The sequence below is a fragment of the Pezoporus flaviventris genome, unplaced genomic scaffold (assembly GCF_033815535.1).
Source record: "Pezoporus flaviventris isolate CSIRO_AGI_PZ_B2104156 unplaced genomic scaffold, CSIRO_AGI_Pfla_v1 ptg000029l, whole genome shotgun sequence".
Taxonomy (NCBI): domain Eukaryota; kingdom Metazoa; phylum Chordata; class Aves; order Psittaciformes; family Psittacidae; genus Pezoporus; species Pezoporus flaviventris.
The window spans coordinates 3,840,125-3,859,734 of NW_026892577.1; the positions used below are offsets into that span (position 1 = coordinate 3,840,125).

The following is a 19,610-nucleotide window of genomic DNA, read 5'->3' on the forward strand; positions in this document are numbered from 1 at the left end:
GGTCTTGTAACCTCACATTTGACAGGGAATCAACCTACATTTGACTCCTTCATCTGCGTTAACTCAGACATAAACTGCATGTTCTGAACATGAACATCTGTAATGTTAACTCATTTTCCTCCTCTGAAACACTCTCTAAAATGCTGCTTTTATTCACGCCTGCAAAAGCTTGAGTGTGACGAATTTGCTAATGTATGAAAACTGCTCCTCATTGCTTCTTGCTGTTACTCTGCCTGCCCCATCTCTATTCATCTGTTGTGCTTTTTATCTCCTTAACTCTTTTGATACTTGAGTTGTTACCACTTCAAAGCAGGTATTTGTTCTCATTTGTCTTGCTCTCTGGGGCTTCCTGGGTGTCTAAGTTCGGTAGGCTATAGAGAGCTGCATGACCGCATCTTCACTTTGCTGAATCAGAATTGCTTTATTCCCTTTATTCCTGAATAACGGTCCACAGATGCTTCTTCTTGCCCCTCATGCTCAATTCTTACATGTCCAGAGATAGTTCTAAAGCTGTGTCACACTTGTTGAGGTCTGGTTCACTCAGAGAGAGCTCTGTGGCAGGAGCAGAGTGCAGTCTCTGTAGGACCTCCTCTCTCTTAAGTTTCCTTTCTTGAAGTGTGTCAGCTGGGATTAACGTGCATTGAATCTATGTTTATTACATCCTGAAGAATGACTCTTAGGATGCATTAGTCAGGTTTGCAATTGTCCCCACCATAAAATATAAGGCATCATAAATGGCATTAACTTTTGTTTCTGTGTCCTAGTTGTTCCATTTACAATTCTTTGCTTTGGTGTAGTTTTCTCAGAAGTGCTGTATTTGCCAGTAGTAGAAGGAATCCCATTCTCATGAAGAAGTTGCATTGTGAGTAATTAATTCAGGTTGCTCATCTGTTTTCTTATTGTGGAGACCTTGGCAGCGTGGTCTGGTTGGACAGCATGGGGAAGAACTGTACCCTGCTCCTGTGGATGGGACCTGCCCTTGTTCCTGTCCTTGCAGAAGCAGTGAAATGCAGCTACCTGCTCTGGGCCTGGGGTTTAGACCCCAGCATGGAAAGATGACTTAGGGGTTCAGGCAAGCCACTTCCTGCTCCTGAAAGTGGCCTGGCACTTATAGCCTCATCACGATGGTGTGCGGACACGGACACAAACCCAGGATCCCACCTCTGTATCATCTGAGGTCCTCCTGACACAAGAAAATTCAGTGTCCTGTTAGTCTTGTATTACTGATGACAAAAAGCACTTTGCTGTCTTAATATATTACTATGAGAAGCACTTTTAATCCCTTATCCAGATGAACTTCAGGCACTGCACGTTGTTTATTAGAGGAGCAAAGGATCCAATGCTCTTGGCAGTGTGTTTCTTTTTAGTAAAAGCATTCTTCTAGCTCATCTTTCAGTTCACATTCTTTGGGTGCTGTAAGTGCAGAGCAGAATCTGCAGGCTGGAATTCCTTGAGCATGCCGGTAGGAATAAGGTTTTAAGGAAGAGTCTGGAATGTGGCAGGAGCATGTGAATGCAGAAGCTATAAAATAAGAAAGTAAAAGATGGCATAGCAGATGCACTCAGGGCAGAGCAAAGGGAAGGGAAAAAATAGCGCATTGCTATTTAGCTTGCCTTAAATATTCTGTAGGCTTACAAACATCAGTCACCTGGTCTGCTTCGAGATGTTGAGGGTTCTTTTTAATATAAACAGCTGATTTTGAAATGGAGTTCTAGAGCTGTGAAGTACATTTATCTTTCAATTACACATAGCTAATAAAATCATTTGCATGGTAAGTGTGTATAATTAAACAGAGGCAGTCTAGGTTATAGGATTAAGCATGTGAGCCTGGAATTCCAGAGGCTTTCTTTAATGAGCTCTTATGCTGAATAGGTATTAAATTTTCCCCATCAGTTCATGATAGAATTGATGAGATTTATTTAACACATTGTGTCCCTGGGTTACATTACATTACATTGATCAGTACCAGCCTGCTCTGCGGAAACCTTCATAGAAAAGTAAACAATTTTGGTGAAAGAGTAATGTGACAGCACATGAAATTCCTTGCTAATAAAAAAGCAATGTGAAGTGTGTTTGAGGTTTACCGAGATGACCCAAAAGACTTTAACCAGATTGACATCTGTGAAGCTGAGCTGCACTTATTCCTTTATAAATATATTCTTTGGTACATAAACCACAGACAACTGAAGCTTATTTGTCTAGGCACGATGTAGCAGACTTCTGCCTTCTCAGCTTCCACTACTCTCAAAGAAATCACCAGCTTCCCAGTGCTTCTTATGCCTGTACATCGTTGCCTTTTTATGTAGTTTATAGCAGAAATACGTTAACCATCCTGATTATTTATAGCTTCTGGGCTTCTCTTGAGTCCATGCTTCCACTGTGATGATATTAAGATCTTTTTAATCATAAGGAATAAAATTAAGTGATATGTTAGGGAGGATTCTGCATCTTGTCCTTATGTTTAATTAGGGAAGGATAACTAATTGAGGAGTGAAGATTACAAAGTGAGAACTCGGCACAGTGGGAGATGGTGTACTAATTGATCTCAGTTTACACATTTTGATTACCCAGGCAGGCTCACATGAAAGCAGAGGCAGTTGACAAAGCCATCTGCTAATGACGTTCTGTACGCTTCTGTTTGTCCACTTCTGTGGCACAAGTTGGATTATTTGGTGGTTTTCTTTTTATCTTGCTGAGAAAATAAAATTGAAAAAAAAATCTAGAAGATTTGACTACAAAGAGAAAAGAAATGCAAGCTGTAAGTGGAACCGTAGTGAAAAAGAAAGCCCAAGGTACAAAATCAGGTGCAACTAGCAGAAAATAGCAAGTATATAGTTTTCTCAGCTGAACTGCTCTCAGTCAGGGCCATTTCTCTTGCTTTAATAAATCAGCCTGAGCCATAAGGACCTACAATGAGGATATTTTGAAACCAAGGGAAGGGGGGAACCTGAGACATGAGGAGGATACTTAAATAGGAAGAGAGTCAGGCTTTGCTGTTGTGGTAACCGGTGCATGCCCATGGTGCAAAAAGCATTTCCAGAATACCATAACATGAAAAATTTAAAAGCTTATGAGAATTTAATGGCTCCATTTTTCTAATGCAAGCTACTCATAAAACTTGCAGCTAATGTCCTCCTGCACCTTAGGGCATATAACGTAATGCAGCAAAAACTTCTTGGTAATGCTGCTTGGAGCTAAGCTTTCCTTTGCTGCCCAAGTATGATCTGTGGCAACAGTCACTGGGGAATGAGCTGCAGCAGCATTACCCTGGTTGGAAATCTGGTCTCGGTGCTGCTGTTGTCCCCTTTACCATCAACCTGTCAGTGAATGTAATCTCTCCCTTAGTGTATTATCATTCAGGAATATCTGAGTCACCTTTAGTAATGCTAATCTGGATTTATTTATGGTCCCTGTGAAAATTTTTGGAAGAGTGAAAGGGCAAGGACACAACAAAATAAGCAATTTGGAGATTTCTTTTTTGTGCAAAGAAAGAAGTTGGTGATTTCAGGGTCTTGTGGTTGATCCTTACCTTGTAAGAGATCCAAGAGTCTTCCCTTCACAAAACTGGGATTACTTCCGAGACCAAAATGTGTTCGACTAGATGTGATGCCCTAAGTAAGGTCTGCTGTGATTATTGGTGTTCTTTTTCTGTCTCACAAATACAAGAAATCCTTTTCTGCCTCATGATGACCCAGAAAGCTTGTGCCCTGCCTCTGTGTAGCAAGAAGTTGTGGTTCACAAAAGCTTTTTGAGGAATAGGCACAGGTAAACTGCAGAACCTTCTCCATGCACTGTAAACAAAAGTGGGGTTAATGCTGCATTGTGATTGATAGGCAGTGGTCATAATTGAGATGTTTCCTTCCTTATGTTCCACTTTCTTTCCTCAAGGCCTGCTCTTCACCATATGCTACAATACTAATTTCCAAGCCATTCTGCTCAGACATCTGCTCTCGGATTCATCCAGCTCACTGTTTTAACCTGTAAATGTTAGACTACAGAGCTCTTTCCTAGAAAAGTGAAGTATAATTGGAAGAGATTTTTAGACTTAAACCAGGAATAATCCTCTCAACATGCCATAAAGAGAAAGTAGAACTTCTGTATCTCTGTTTCTGTCTGGAAAGCAGCCACTCCGAGAGATTCAGTTCCAATGGGCATCTTCCAGAGGCAGTGGAGAACAGACAGTACATAGTGGGGGGTATGTAAGTCCTCATTTTCTGTCTTAATAAGGACAGTAGAATCTTTTAGACTGGGAGAGATTCAGGGCAGACTGCCGTACAGTGCAAAATGACAACTGAATTTTCACACCACTCTTCCCAATTGTTGGCAAGCTGAAACAGTTTCCATTGAAATTGTTCCATGGATGCACCTACTGGTGATGCAGGTTCCCACGCAGGGCAGAAGAGGAGAAAGCAAAGGGCTTGCAACAGGGATATAGGTTCTATGACCGCACAAGAAAGCATTCAGACAGCAGTGTGTTTGGAGCTTTGGGTGGTCTTGGGCTGCTGGGAGATGTGGCAGCCTTTCCCCATCTCTCCTCAGCCTGTTCAAAACAGATGTGAACTCTCATGGGGACAGCACCACTGCTGTGGCTGGTGCACATCTGAGCTCATGAGTTCACTGTGTGCTGATGTGCACGAAGAGGGGAATCAAAGACTGAGGGGGTAGAACAGGCAGTGATATGTGGCAGTTCCTCCTGACCCTCTTTCCAAACCCTCCCACAGGTGCAGCACATACATTCTCCTATGCTTCTCTCTCTGATTTCGATCTCTCACCTTTGCCAAGACAGAACATTGATTCTTTCCTTCCACATTAGCCCTCAGGCCTACACAGCCCCTTAAAACCCTGAAATCATCTCTGTGGTCAGTTCAGCTTGAACAAACTTTTCCTTTGAGAAGTAAGAAAATGACCGACGGTCCTTAAAAATTAAAGGTGTATTTTTTTCAGTGAAAGGGCAACTTCAGAATAAACAGCTGGCTTCCATTTCTGGGTGATTTCTGACAGTATAAACCAGCTCAAGATTGTCCCAAGGACCTTTTGCTTTGAGTCATAGAACACGTGTACTAGTTTTGGGGTAGGGTGACGTTTTGAACCAAGACCAGTGAAAGGACTTGCTCCAGCTGTCAGAGAAGGGGGACATTTTCAAAGGCTTAACAGGGAGAAGCTTTTGTTGCCACCATTGTAGTTTTCTGCAAGAAGCCACATTTACCTTAGCATTTGGACTAGAAGTCTGATCTTTATCCTTTTAACATTTAGATAGTCAATACTATATTCTTTCGGTATTCTGCTAGTGTCACATCTAGGAATTTGGCAGTATTTCCTCTTCTCTGCCTTCTCAGTGCTCCTACTACACAGAAGAACATGTTTCATAGTATTGGAAGGGCCCTTAAAGCTCATCTAGTTCCAGCCCCCCTGCCATGGGCAGGGACACCTTCCACTAGACCAGGTTGCTCAAAGCCCTAAGTATTTCCCTGAGTAATACTTCATAGACCTCAGGAGCTCTTGAAATTATCTGCTTCTTTTCCTTCTTTGGCTTCCTTTATGCATTTTAGAAGTTTCAAAATCTGTATTATATCTTACCTTTGGTAAATTTTATTGTTTTGTAGATTTAAAAAGGGAAATTATAATACAAAATCCAGAAGACTGGATGAGTATGGGGTTTAATAATAGAATCAAATAGTGCTGATAGTCCAAAAGAATTCCAAGGTCAGGTTGAAAACACAAAGAATACATTATAAAAATCTTGTATAAAATACGAGGTATAGAAACACACAGGTAAAAGCAACCTGAACTCTAAGCTGGGTAACAGCAACCCCAGGAAAAAATAAATTGAGTCAGTTTGATCATGCTTAGCAAAGGCATTTGTCTCAATAAGACAGCCTAGCCAACCCTAACAGATTGGTTTATCTAATCAGTGACCACACAAATGCAGAAGTTCTGGCTGCAGCCGGTGCACAAAATTCATTATTTGGAGTGTGCTGGAAGTAAAAGTCACACTTCATTACAGTTCCAGGTGCCACATTTATCTTCTTGCTTTTCAGAATGGGATAATGCCATGATTTCTGAACAGCCACTGGGAGGGAGCAATGTACTTGTATTTCTTCTCCTAGGAGCAGCTTTATTGATAGGCTAGTAGTCAGAAGTGAAATACCAAATGAATTCTGCTTTGGTCCAAATCGGCATTCTAAGTAGCATGATCAGGTATGTGCATAATGGAGACAGCCAGCTTAATTATTCAGAGTTCAAGCACCCGCTTTCCAACAAACTTCAGCAATAGTTCCAATGTAAACCTTGGTATTGAGTTGAATACTCAGAAATTGGTGCATTTGCTTTAGTGGATTGTTTCACAAAGTTTGGTCGAAGTGAGTTGCAAAACTTGAAGCTTTGTATCAGAACTGAAAGAAGAATTGAGCTCCAAGCTCTGGTCTGCTATTTGCATTCTCATGCTTTTAAGCACAAGACAAAGTTTTCTCTACAACCAAATACAGCAAAATGAACTAATTAGGAATTGAATTTCCATCTCTGACAAGACACTGGACTGAGGGAGATATTTTGGTGCAGTTGGTATTAATGTTTTAAACTCAACTTGTGCATCCTTGATGTGTTAAACTAATTGCTTTCTCTACATTAAATCACTTTTTAAAGTGACCGATGGTGATGGCTGACGTTTAAGGCTAAAGAACTGTTTAGAACTGTTGCGCTCTTCATGTTTTGAGGTTTTAAAGTATAACTTTCAGAATAAAAATAAAGTGTACTGTGACAAATGTTTCCTTTTGATCCCAAGGTACTTAAAGTTCTAATTGCAAAAATGACTGAGCTCTGTATTGAAACCAGTGGAGCACTGGATAGGCATTTTTTTTTGCAGTGAGTCTGGTACTGGTGTCATACTGTCAGACATGATGATGCAGGCAAGGTTTTGACATAGAATTGACAAAGATTAGGAATGAGAAAGCATGTAGGTCTTTGACATCTGGGAAACCTTCTTATGGTCTCTCTCAATGTATAATACCTGCACCATTTTGGAATTGTGGAAGAATCCAGTGGAAGCATTTGTTGGAGATCATCTACTCTGACTTTCCATTTGAAGCAGGGTTATTGCAACTCCAGGTCAGCAGTGGCTTTGTTTAGCCAAGTTTTAACCATCTCTCTAGGCATCTGATCTGGCGCTGCATCACCTTCCTAGTAAAAAGAGGTTTTCATAATACCAAATTGGAGGTCTCCAAGCTGCAATAAGTGGCTGTTGCTCCTTGTTATATCTCCTGGCAAGACTGGGAAAAGCTGTTCTGTTCTGTAACTGCTCTTCAGATAGCTGCAGGCACTATTAGAATACTTCTTGGCCGCCTCTTCACCAGACTAAAATGCAGCTCCCTCAGTCTCTCCTTACAGAGGATATTCTCTAGCAGCCCTCCTCAAACCCTCTCTACTTTCTTCATGTCTGTCTTGAACTGAGGGGAGCAGAAGTGTTCAGTTGATAACCTTTACGGAGCTCAATCTGTAGCAATTACTCATGGAAATTAGCAGTCATGAATACTTACACTGAGAAGTAACCAGGAAGTAAGTGCTGTAGGAGAGAGCTGTAAGTGATTCTAGTGGTTTCTTTGGGATTAACAATAACAATAATAGCTTACACAATGATTACATATTTTCATCCCAGCTTTTTGAAGTTGGTATCCAAGATTTCTTCCACCATAAACCCAAATCTAACTATAAATAAAATGCTAATCGAACCCTCTTGCCCCTTCAACATATACATTCATGCACAAACTCTTAGAGGGGAGTAGTAGTGTTGCTATTAACGGAAGTTAATGTATATCTTGTCTGGTGATGTTCACCAAACCAGCTATATGGGTGCAAGTGTGAGGTTCCTTATTATCATCCACCCTGATTTACTGCAGGTTAGAGGATTTCACCTGAAAACTCCCTTCACAGGAGTTCATAGCTTGTGAGTTCTACCTCTGAAGTGTGAGCAGCAGTAAGTTCAGCCTATGTGAAGACTCTGAACTCTCTGGAGGTTAGTTCCTTTGTATGAGCTTCTGGCATGGGCAAGCCCTGGGAATTCAGAAAGCACTGCAAAGCCCACGCTCTGGTATTTTGAAAGCAGAGAAAATTATATAACTACATGGTAACAGCCTGTACTTCATCTTGGCAGGGGGGAGATATCTGGAGTCTCAGAGAGGTCTCAGGGTAATCCCCAAATCCTAAGGACGATTTAAAGGACAATTTTTACATTGCGATCCATCCCTCTATGTCTTTCATGTGACTTCATCACTTATGCTAGTGTAAAGTGGATAAATGAAAACTATTACAGGGGTCTCCGCTTCCAGTGTTGTGCCCCTTCCATTAAACCGATGGCTTTTCCACTTTTCCTTTTTCATAGTTTATATTTCCTTTGCCTGTGAAAGGAAGTTACTGCTGTCTGAAATGTCATTTATGTGCTCTCAAGCAGTTTTCTCGTGGAGAGATGAGTGTCTTTGTCCTGTCACTTACCGGTACAGATGGGGAAGCTGTGACACTAAAGGAATTCTGCAGCTGTGATAATTATCCACTCTATCCTCACTTGTGAAATGCAAAATACCAGTGGCACCTGATCAGAATGGGATGAAGGACAGCCTGTGCCACAACCCTCATTTTAGCTCAAGAGGCAACAATAGTGTGAAAATGTATGTGTTTATGTATATCTGGTATGTATATGCTTGTATGTGTAGCAAATGTTACTGAGGAAAAAGCAAAAAGCTCCTGTTGCTGTAAAGCAGAGTGCTTTTATGACACAGTTGATGTCAGATCTTGCAGGGTCAACCACCACCCAAGCATTGCATTGCTGGATTTAAAAAGAAAAAAAGGAGAATATACTGCAGTACTTGTCATCATGCTGAAGACTAATGGCACACATACAATCATAGAGTGGTTAGGGGTGGAAAGGACCTTAACATCACTGTGTGTGTGATGGCATAGTGATTTTCAAACATTTGTTGTGAAGGCTTCTTAAGTCTCAGGGCTGAAGATACAGCAAAACTGTGCTTTTCATGCAGCCTTGTGGTATCTGCTAGCCCCACTCCCTGCCAGCCCTGCTCCCCCTTATGCATCTCTTTGTGATAATGCAGTCTTTTCCCTTGTTGCTCATCGTCTTCTTTCCTGGCATGCTCTGCCTCCATAATTAGATCTCAGTCGTTTATTTGTGACATCCCAGTTTGATGCCATAGAAGTGGAGAAAGTGCTAGCTAGCAGAAAAGGAGGAGGATTAGAGGAGCTCACTCACCAAGGCACTAAGTGGATGTGTTATCATGAATCCGTTAACACAATGAACTGATTAGTTTAAACAGTGTAAATTTCACAAGGCACTTAATTTCCAACTGCTGTTTTGAGCTGCCTTGATTCAGTCCCACAATACTTTCTTCATACGGGCTGCTGAGTGCTTAACTTGCAATCATAGCTTTCCTGTTGTTACTGATTATAATAAATATCTTGGATGATAGAAAAATGTTGATATTAATTCACAGCTTCTGTTATTTTGGCTGAATGCTGTTGTTCCACAGGGCTTCATTTCCTAATGAACCACATTATCGTTCATAGACTCCAACTTCTAAATCTTATCTGATAGATCTTATCTCTAGTGCCCACAAAAGTGGCTTTAGTGGCAACACAGGTTTCAAAGGTTCTTCTTACCATGCAGAAGAATGCATAGTTACACTCATCTGGTCTGCAGCATCGTTTCAGAAGTGATTAAAGCAATGCAGTTGGTGGAGGTGGCAGACTGTAAAAGCAGAATGGGGGCCCAAGGCTGTGATGGAGCTGTCCCTGCAGCTTCTGCACATGCACAAGTTGAAGCTTGCTGTTTGGTGAATAGCAGCGTTTGGCTGGGACAAGGAACTGAAGTTCTGGGGTTGTGGAGTGGATTCCTATCTCATTGTGAGTTCCTGTGCAACATTAGCCAAGGCTTTTAGTCTCTGTGCCTTGTTTTTCCAGCTGTCTAATAAGGGTGGTTCTTGTGTGTGTTTATCTGTTTAGTCTATTTATGCTACATTTTTGTATCTGGAAATGCCTTATTAATCGTGAATGTAGTGCCTATGGCACTGAGACAGTACTGAAGCAGGTCTTAGACACCTACAAAATTTATCAAAGCAGTAACTTAGCATTCATCCAGTCAGACCTCACTCTTAGTTTGTTTCTGTTTCTGAAAGACCCAATTTAACTGCCATGAAAGTAATACGGTGTATGACTCTATACTTCTTTTACAAAATGTTTTCCTTTAGTGCTTTTCAATGCATAAAGAACAAGAGCACTAGTATACCTATTCTACAGGTAGGTAATCTGAGCTAGTAAGAGGTACAGAGTCTGCCAAGAGCATCTCACTGGTTAGTAGGGCAACAGAAAGTAAAATCTGCTTCTCCTGAGTATATGCACAGTTTTAATGCAGAGAAGGTGCACTCTTTAATATTTGTGAGTATATGTTGGAATAATTTACTTATTCCATTTGCCCCTGAAAGTGATGTAGCAAGTATTCCTAGGAGAAAACCCCAAAGTAAAAAAGGGTCTCAATCAGATTCTTTTTCTCCAGTTCAGAAAACTGGCCTGAACTACCCCATGGACCAAAGAGCAATCAAGAGTGGCCTCTGTGCTCTTCTTGCAGCAGTGAAGATCACCACCCTGCAGGTTCATGTGGGCATTAGCACTGACGTAGACTCAGCTGCAGTTTGCTGTGGCCCTGACTAGATTCTAGTGATATAGGGGTCAATACAGGAATGTCTGCACAGGTCTGATTAATGCTGAATCCGTGTAGTGCTCCTTTGTACCTCCCTTATTTCCAATATGTGCTGACTGTTAAATACTTCTCTTGTACTTATTGGATCTTTTTAAGGGCTCTGTTAAGATTAATGTATATTTTCACCATATTTTTGTCATAAGGAAAATGCTGATTTTATAATATTAAATACAGCTGCATCTTAACAGGGGGAGGTTTTTCTCTTCTCACAGAGGTGCGAGAGCCATTGTTGGATGTCAGGAAAAAAATTAATCGCTATGAGGGTGCTGAAGCGCTGGCACAGGGTGCCCAGAGAAGCTGTGGCTGCCCCATCCCTGGCAGTGTTCAAGGCCAGGTTGGACACAGGGGCTTGGAGCAAGCTGCTCTAGTGGAAGGTGTCCTGCCCATGGCAGGGAGTTGGAACTAGATGAGCTTTAAGGTCCCTTCTAACCCAAACCAGTCTATGATGATACGGTTCTATGAATCTAATCCTATATAAGCATGGGGTAAAATGCACTTCATCCTTTATTTAGTTGTTTAATGTTTTAATCTCTCAAGCCCCCTGTGCTGCAGAACATCATTAAGGCAGATCCCCCTGCTACCATTCTGCTTGGACTCTGCCTGCAAAGAATAGAATCATAGAATGGTTTGGTTTGAAAGAACCTTACAGTCTTTAAATTCCAATCCCTCTGCCATAGGTAGGAACACCTCTTGGCATGGGGCCAGCTTGATCCCATGAGCTGCTGCTTTCCGTCCTCTCCTGGCAGGGCAACACTGCCATGTGGAGCATCCCACAACTTTAGTCAGATTTTACCGCTGTGCTATAGACTCTTCTTCCTCCACACAACCTCAGGAACGTAAAAGTCTTCATTATTGTGCATACAAACTTAACAAAAATACTTTCCTTTTGGATGGAGAAAAGTTCTTGGAAGGTCTGCACAAGACAGGGCAGTGTTTGATCACTGCTGTTGCACCCCAAATGCAGTTTCATCCTGCAGGTTTGTCCCATTTTAGTTATCCAGATACAAAAGAAAGCTAAGCCTCTGCAGTGGTCTTGTGAAAGTGTGTGTGCCTGCCTGCATTGTATCACACAGTGTTGATGGAAGGGGAGAAGCTTTAGGAGCAATTTAAAACAGGCAGCTGCGTGCAGGAAAACATGGCTATGTGTTTCCTAATGATGGGGAAAGTGCTGTGAGAGCCATCAGTCAGCTGTAAGATTTCAGAAGTTTTAACATTCATAAACCAGGCTTGACACTAAGGGGTTTTGAGTGGAGAGCATTTCCAGGCAGGTGAAGCACAGGGAAATAAAGGTGAATGCAAAATGCGTAGGACGGGCTTCAGTTAACGTGCCATTCTAATAATAAATCAGCATTAAATTCCACAGATGGTGTACTATTTTCTGTATGTGTGATTTTTGCAGTATTTAAGACCTTAGTATCTGTTGTTTTAATCAATTTTATAATTCAAAGAAACTGGTGCACTCCATGTAAAGGATGTTGTTTGTGGTACAAGTCAATGGTTAGGCTGTATTTGTGCCTTTAAAAACATATCTGAGTTATCTCTGTAAAAGCAAAGATGGAAATCAGCCATTGCTTTCAGTAGTCTGAAAGAATAGTAATAGGAAATGTGCACCTTGTCAGTGATGGTGTATTTCCTAACATGCTATTGCTTTTGAGGTTACCATGGTGTAATAAATAATGCCTGATAGCACACAAATATTTTGCCTGGCTGTGATATGAAATAGAGGAGTACTCCAGCTAAATGCTGATGCTTCTAATTAAGGCAGCTTTCAGAGATGGGAGCTTTTATCTAGGCCTACCTCATGGCTTTCATCGCCTTTTAAAAAGGCTCAAACTACATGGAAGATTCTAGTATAATGCTGTTTATAAGCCCATATGCATTGCAGTATTATAAAAAAATAAAATCAGTGTGCATTGCTATTTTTTCCTTGTGTGTCAAGGTGTGTGAGGATGGGTTTTAAAAGCAGCATCTTTTAATCTGTAGGAACAATGATTCTGTTAGGAATGGAAGTGAATATCATTCACTTCACAGTGAATGGAAGGAGTGAACATCAGTTCTGTGGAAGGGCTCAGACTGCTATAGAGAGCTTCAGTCCAAACCTCAATATTTGCTACTGATGAATTGGTCTTAACACTTGGCAGCTGATGCTGTTCAGGGAATCAGGAATGTGTTTGTGGTCAGCTGTGGCTATCATCTGATGACACATCTCTGGCTACAAAACCAGAGCTAGTGCGCCAGGTGGAGAATTCACCTGCATCTGGGTGGTAAAGTTATTTGTGCTCCTGTGTGTGAGGCTTTGAAGCACTTGGAGGTTTGCTGTTGATGATGCATCTTGGTGAATGAATAGCAAGGCACTAGTACCAGCTCATGGAGCTGTTTACTGGAGGGAAAACCTGGGCATTCTCTTGTCAAAGCACACGGTCCTAGTCCTTGGGCATGTGAGCAAAGGGAGTTTGGGGCAGTCTTTTAAAGCAGTTCTTTTCATGGAGTTCTTTGCTTCTCCCAGGTAGATAAATGCATTATCGTCCTGCAAATAAATTCATTTTGAGAGCTTTCTGGTGCTCAAAGGATTTTTGTAATTCCATGATGGGTTTTCCACATTTGCATTTTTGGGAAAACCACTGCCTGCTTGCTTCATATTTCATAAGTGATGACTGGGTTTGTGTTACTAGTGAGTATAATGGGAGAAAGAAAATCTCCTTAGCAGACTGGAGTCAAGACATGGCTCTGTTATAAAGTCTGCTCTAGGCAAAAGCAGCATGGTGCATCTGTGCCACTGCCAGAATCATCTATATAATGCTGAATATCAAGACACTGTTTAGATCTGTCCTGTTCAAACCTGTTAACTTGTGAATCACTATCCTTGGTTACAGCAGTGGGTGAGGGTGTGGAGTGAGGCAGATAGAAATGAACAAATACAAAATACAGCAAATTCCCAAATGTCTACAGTTAATATTCTAAATGAATGCATCACCATTTCTTTGTGTTAATCGCCTGCTGTTTTCACTCTTCTTTCTTTGCATGCTCAATGTATTTCTCCCATCAGTCCCTTTCTTCTCGGCTGTAATGATGGGACAGAGGTTCTGCTCCAAAGTCTTCATCTTCTCAGAGTTTGTATTAAAGCAACCTTATTGCTCCATTCCTCCCTAGCAGTATGTTCATGTTTCTTTCTCATCTCCCCTTCCCCTATTCCCTCTGTGCTGTGTATCGATATAGATATATACAGTAACGTGCAATGTATAAATACTACATTCACAAGGTATGAAATAGTCAATATCGATCAATACATATATACATATGTATATATATTGGATGCCCAGTACCTTACACTGCACAAGATTTTTGTATGGTCCTTTTATGATGTGAAATAACGCATTCTTTATTGTAACTGGCCCCTTCAACTCTGTAAGGAAAGCTTTTTAACCAAAAATCCCAACATTTTCTTCATGAAATTCTGTTAGGATCAGCTGTGCTTTGAACTGTGAAAACCTGTCATTTCTGTTGAATGTTTTCCTCTGGAGATATTTTGTGTATGTTAAAATAATATCTAGAGAGAAAAAGCAAGAGTAGCATCAGCTGTACTTGGAGGGTCTGAGAACATGGATCTGAGTCCATCTGCTACAGGTCACTGCCTTCCTCTCCTGACGTGCAGGCTGCAGTGTGAAAAGTTCATGGTACAGACTGTGGAGGAGGGGAGGAAGCAAATGTTATTGTTAATGGTCTACTGTTTTCTTTTAGCAGAACCAGCCTTGGTAATTTGTACCAAAATCCCCCCTTGAACAGATGACTTTGCAATTAATACAACCTTCCCTGCCTCGTGTTAGGAAATACCAGTGTGCAACTCAGCTCTTGTCACTTCTGCATATACGTTGTGATGTAGCCTTTGGATTTTAGTATCCTTGGCAACAGACTATTTTTTTCCCTAAAATACTATTTTGTGTTTTAGTGTATGTAGGTTAGACACAAGACTTGGTGCTACTAACGTATGCCCAGTACATGGAGCAGGCTGAGCACACTAAGTTCATCCACATTGCTGGGTATTAAAAAAACCCTATTTGCTGCTCAGAGTTTTCACAAGACTTGATAATGGATTTAATATACGTGAAAACTGAAGCAGGGCAGTAGGGAGATATTTGTTCTCCATGCCCCTGGATAGGGCAAGAAGTGCCTGCCTTAAAATTGAAGGAAGGAAGATTCAGATTAGGCTTTTAGCAAACCTTCCCAAAGGCAAAGACTGAGGGCCGAGAGAGTTTGTGTACAGAGACCGTACATTTTTGGAATTCTTTAGCAGTTTAGATAAATATCTGTCTGGGACCAAGTATTGATTCATATCTTGAATATTGCTCTTTCTAATTGCAACAAATTAAAGCTATGTGTGTAGAAAAGCTCACCTGGAGTTAAGTGGTGTTAAAGTGAGCTGGAATGAAACCAGCCCCTCTTGTGGCTACTGTGGCCAGATGGGTTGGAGGAAAGATCATGTTTATATTAAGGCACGATGCAAGAACTTCATCTTCATCCCCAGTACAGCTCCACAGCTTTATCTGAGACTGTGCCTGCCAACATGCATGCATGCAAGTGGTGTGATGGCAGGAGAGTCTGGTTTGGACCTGTGTTTGATTGATAGTCTTCTTATATGTTTTAGGGTTACTCTGGCTGCTGTAAATCTGCACTTTCCAGATTTTGGAAGTTTGGTTGCAGGCATTCTTTTCAATATGGTACTTTTTTAATGTGCTGCCAAGGTTTGATATTCTGTGGTGTATATGCACAGTATTCTTCCCAGGCAGTTCCCCTCATTTCAGATCATGCTGTTGAGTCCAGTGGATATAACTGAAGCAGAAGCTTTTGCCCAACAGCAGTAAAGGATGTAAAATGACCATAATCCCAATCCCAAATTGTTGGTGTTTTTTCTTTCTTGTTATTAATGAGGAATATATTTTCTATAAAAATCTATTTATTTTGCTTGTTAAGTTAGGGTAAAATGGGTCAGTTCATGTGAAGGACAATTTTATGCCTCCAAATTTACCCTAGTATTGCTTTGTGAACAAGCTGCAGGTGTAAACTAGCCAGCAATTCCCAGTGTAGCTGTATGAAGGAAGTCAAATTCCAGTCCAGGTCTGCAGCCTTTTCATGCGAGTCTGCTTTCTTTTGGGCATGCTGTGGAGCCACCCCAGTGCGTGTGTGTGAATTGAAGTGAAGGTTTGCTGGAAGACTGACCCTGGAGGCAGAAAGATGTTCATACACATTTGTTTGCTAGCATGCTTTAATACTCAGACACTTACCAATAGCAGGTAAACCAAAAGTTGGTCAGAAAGAGTTATTGTTATCTCTTTTAACAGAAAATCTTACAGTAGGGAGAAGCACAGGAGAAAAGAAATGAAAACACAGTTTTGTCCACTGCTTTTAGATATTTTTCTCCAAGCCCAGCTCTAAGAGTAATGTGGGTATGTGAGAACATGTGGCTTCTTAAAAATCTATGTGTCTTGAGGCTGAAAATCCAGAAAGAAAATGGAAAGAATGGCAAATGTTGATTTTGTAATGTGGGTTTATTGTTGTTCTCATCACATTTTGGGGAACCTGCCCTATTGTATTTTGAGTTCTTGAATATAATGAGCATTTTGAAGATGTTATAAAAGTGATTGAGCTTAAAAGCAGTGGATTTTGTAATAAAAAAATGTTGGGTTTAAGTCAGAAGATGCATTGCTGGCAAAGTGTATCCCATATTCCTAGTAAGCTACACAGTGAGTGGGGTCTATTCTGGCAAGTTTTGTAGGTATCTGGGCTATAGAGAAAGGCACACTTAAAATCTTGTTGTGGGGAGGAGAGGCCAAGGATATTCCTTCATTTCTTAAAGGAGGCTGGGGCCCCTCTTAGCAGGCAGATTCACAAGTTAATTAGGAGTTCAGATTTTAGGCCATTCCTTACGGGTTTCAAATCTGCCTTCTTCCTTTCTCCACCTCTCATGTGCGCAGATGCTCTTTAGACACTTAGCATGGTAAGTGCATGCATACTCCCTGTTCCAGCCTGTGAAGTTGTGCTATCCATTGTGGGCAGGACGATTCCCAGACCAAGACCTTTAGCCATTGGCAGCAGCTCCTTTGCGTGTTGAAGGCAGGGGGCTGACCTAACTGAGACCATGAGCTGGGGAGAGGCTTGTTCAATGAAAAGGGTCTGCTAGGTTGTGGTTATTTCCCACCCCACTTCTCTGATCAGCTCTCTCTCGCAGGCAGGAATGGCGTCTCCTGAAAATCCCGAGCAGTTGATCATTGCCCTGGAACCTGAGGCTGCCTCTATCTACTGCCGAAAGCTCCGCCTGCACCAGATGATAGACCTGAGTAGCAGGGCACCTGTCAATGGTTACAGCCCGAGTGACACTATTGGAACTGGATTTACACAGGGTACTTCTATTAACTCGCTTCTTTAGATTCTCATGGCTAAGTTTTCTTTGCCCACATGGGCTCTTTCCTTACCATTTCTTATTGTCTTTGCTCTCCTGAATGTTTCAGGCTAGCATCAGTTTGCTTTTATAAACTGGTTTGCTGTTATTAGGCTAGTTTAGGTATTAATCCAGCAGACACGTTTGCACGCACCTGAATTTAAGCATGCAGGTAGCTTCATTGCTTTCTCTTTATTGGGATATCGTGGGAGTCTCTTAGTATTTTTTACAGTAGTATTTTTTTGCTTTAATTAAAATCAACACCTTACATTGGATCATCTTTTTAATTTGTTGGAAACAGTCACACGTTCAATTAGCTGCATTATCAAAACAGTGTTAAGTAACTGGATCTGCAATGAGACTTTTAGGCTGAGGTGTTCCAGGGTTTTGGCAGATGCTTTTGGACGTCACCTTAGGAAGCATCACTAATTACTTTCAACACTCAGGGGAACGTATGGTGCTGGAATATAGCAATGAATTCATGCTTGTAGAAGAGCAGCTAGATACTGCACTTCTCATTTATTGACCTAGGATCTGTTGCTAATATCAATGTTTTAGGGCTGACTTACAATGAGGGACAGAGATTGGACCACAGTGCAAGTCACTTGCCCAAAGAGCCTTTGTAATCAAAGGTTTTTGAGCTTGGTATTCTACCTGAGATTGGAGGAAAATAGGAAAGAAAGGGGAAAAAAAAGGCAAACGAAGCAGCTGTAAGATGTGAATGCTGCGTAATGCACAGATATCCCATCTGTGTGAATCCCATCTGTGTGAATTGTAGCAGTTGCACTGATATGGGTGGTAGTGTGCCAATCTATCCCAGAAGGGATTTTTCAGAAGAACTTGTATTTTATCACATTTAGTAGGTCAAAACAGTGCAGGCAAATGGAAGATGAAGCTAGAAAAGCTATTCCTGTACTTACCAGAGGGTATTTTCTTTTAGTTAGGCAGTTATTACATCATTCTCTCAAATCCATGCCTCTCCCAGCCAGCAGTCATCAGATGTGCTCAGCAGAGCACAGGCACAGTCCCTTCAGGGGCTCCTTGGCTTCTGTCCCCCTTGTTCATGTCATGAACCTTTCTCAGTCCATGTGATTTTACATGAACTCACTTTCAGGCCACACAGGGATTTGCCTGTGGGAAAATAATAGGAGAGTTTCTCCGGTTAAGATTTTGAAGCTAAGCAGAATTTGGCAGATCATGGATTTCTGCTAAGGAGCTTTTTCTTGGATGAGGGGTAGAATTCTCCCCCTTGACTTCATATGGTAAAATCTGTTGAGGACGAGAAAGGTTTCGTGTCAAAATTAATGAAAACAAAGTTTGGGGGGAGTTAATTTGGGGTTGGAATTAAAATTTCATCAAGGCATGGCAGGCACCCAAGACAAGCTGAGAACAGATTAAGGAGAAAACCCCTTGTAATATAAACAGAGAGAAGCACTCCAAGGACCATATTATTGCTGTGAAGTCAAAACAAAAATTTTACTGTCTGTAGCAGCCAGGATAAGCTTCAGTCATAGTTAAAGGCTGGCTCTTGTGTTCACTTTTAACCCACAGGAGTGAATGAAAGGGCTCCCATTGACTTCTGTGGGCTCTGGGTCAGGCCCTTGCTAGGACCTGGTGCTTGTTCTGTCACTGAACACTTTGCTGTTTAAACCCCTGCTGTGTGCTGCTCCGTCAGCGCAGCAAGGCTAATGCAGCCTGTCTGCATCACAGGGTCTTTATAGGAAGGAGGGGGTGCAAGTGGAGCTGCTGGTGTTTTTCTGGTGATAGGCACTATAGAAACAAGAAGCAAAACCCATTCAGTGATTTGCATGCTGATATTTTCAGAAAGAATGATATTTTCATGCATGACCAGATGCCTCCCCGTCTGTAGTGTTTTATAGAAGTGCCTTTGAAGGTGAGTGAAGGTTACACGGGGAGTAATTTTTTTTGCTCACTCAGTTGTAGAGGTTGATTTAAAGGCATAATAACAATGGTTCTGACTACTCCCTCTATTCACAGACTTCTGCATCTTTTAAATGTCTAAGTAGGAATTCAGTCCTGTAAGTGAACTGATGGATTTAATATTGCTAGATTCTTTGTAACTGGTGTATATTGAAAATAGCATGAGGGTGATCACTGCGGCCTTAAGGAGTTACAAGTCTGAAGCAGCGCTTTAGCTGCTTGTTTTGAGACAGGCTGAAAGGCTCAGGAGGTGTCTCTTTGCTTGAGACCCCCAAATCAGCAGCTTTTGTCAATGGGGGTGTCTGGCAGCAGGCTGGGGCTGCCGCCTTGCGGCAAAGCCTGTGCGGAGCACAGCTGGCTGCCAGCCCACTTCCAGACAGCGCTTTGAAACCAGAATATACCAAAGAAATACATCCGACCTGCTTAGAGTTTTCATATTAGGCTATTGGGTTTAATGCAGTTAGTATCGAGGAGGATCAG

General features: G+C 41.5%; 1 protein-coding gene across 1 annotated transcript in view; it reads left to right on the top strand.

The window, feature by feature from the left end:
* Positions 1–19,610, top strand: part of HSPA12A (heat shock protein family A (Hsp70) member 12A) — a 62,004-nt gene that overhangs the window by 32,345 nt on the left and 10,049 nt on the right. Inside the window, exon 7 of the mRNA XM_061458653.1 lies at positions 16,980–17,151. Within this exon, the coding sequence (XP_061314637.1) occupies positions 16,980–17,151 (172 nt within the window). The remainder of the gene's footprint in view (positions 1–16,979; positions 17,152–19,610) is intronic.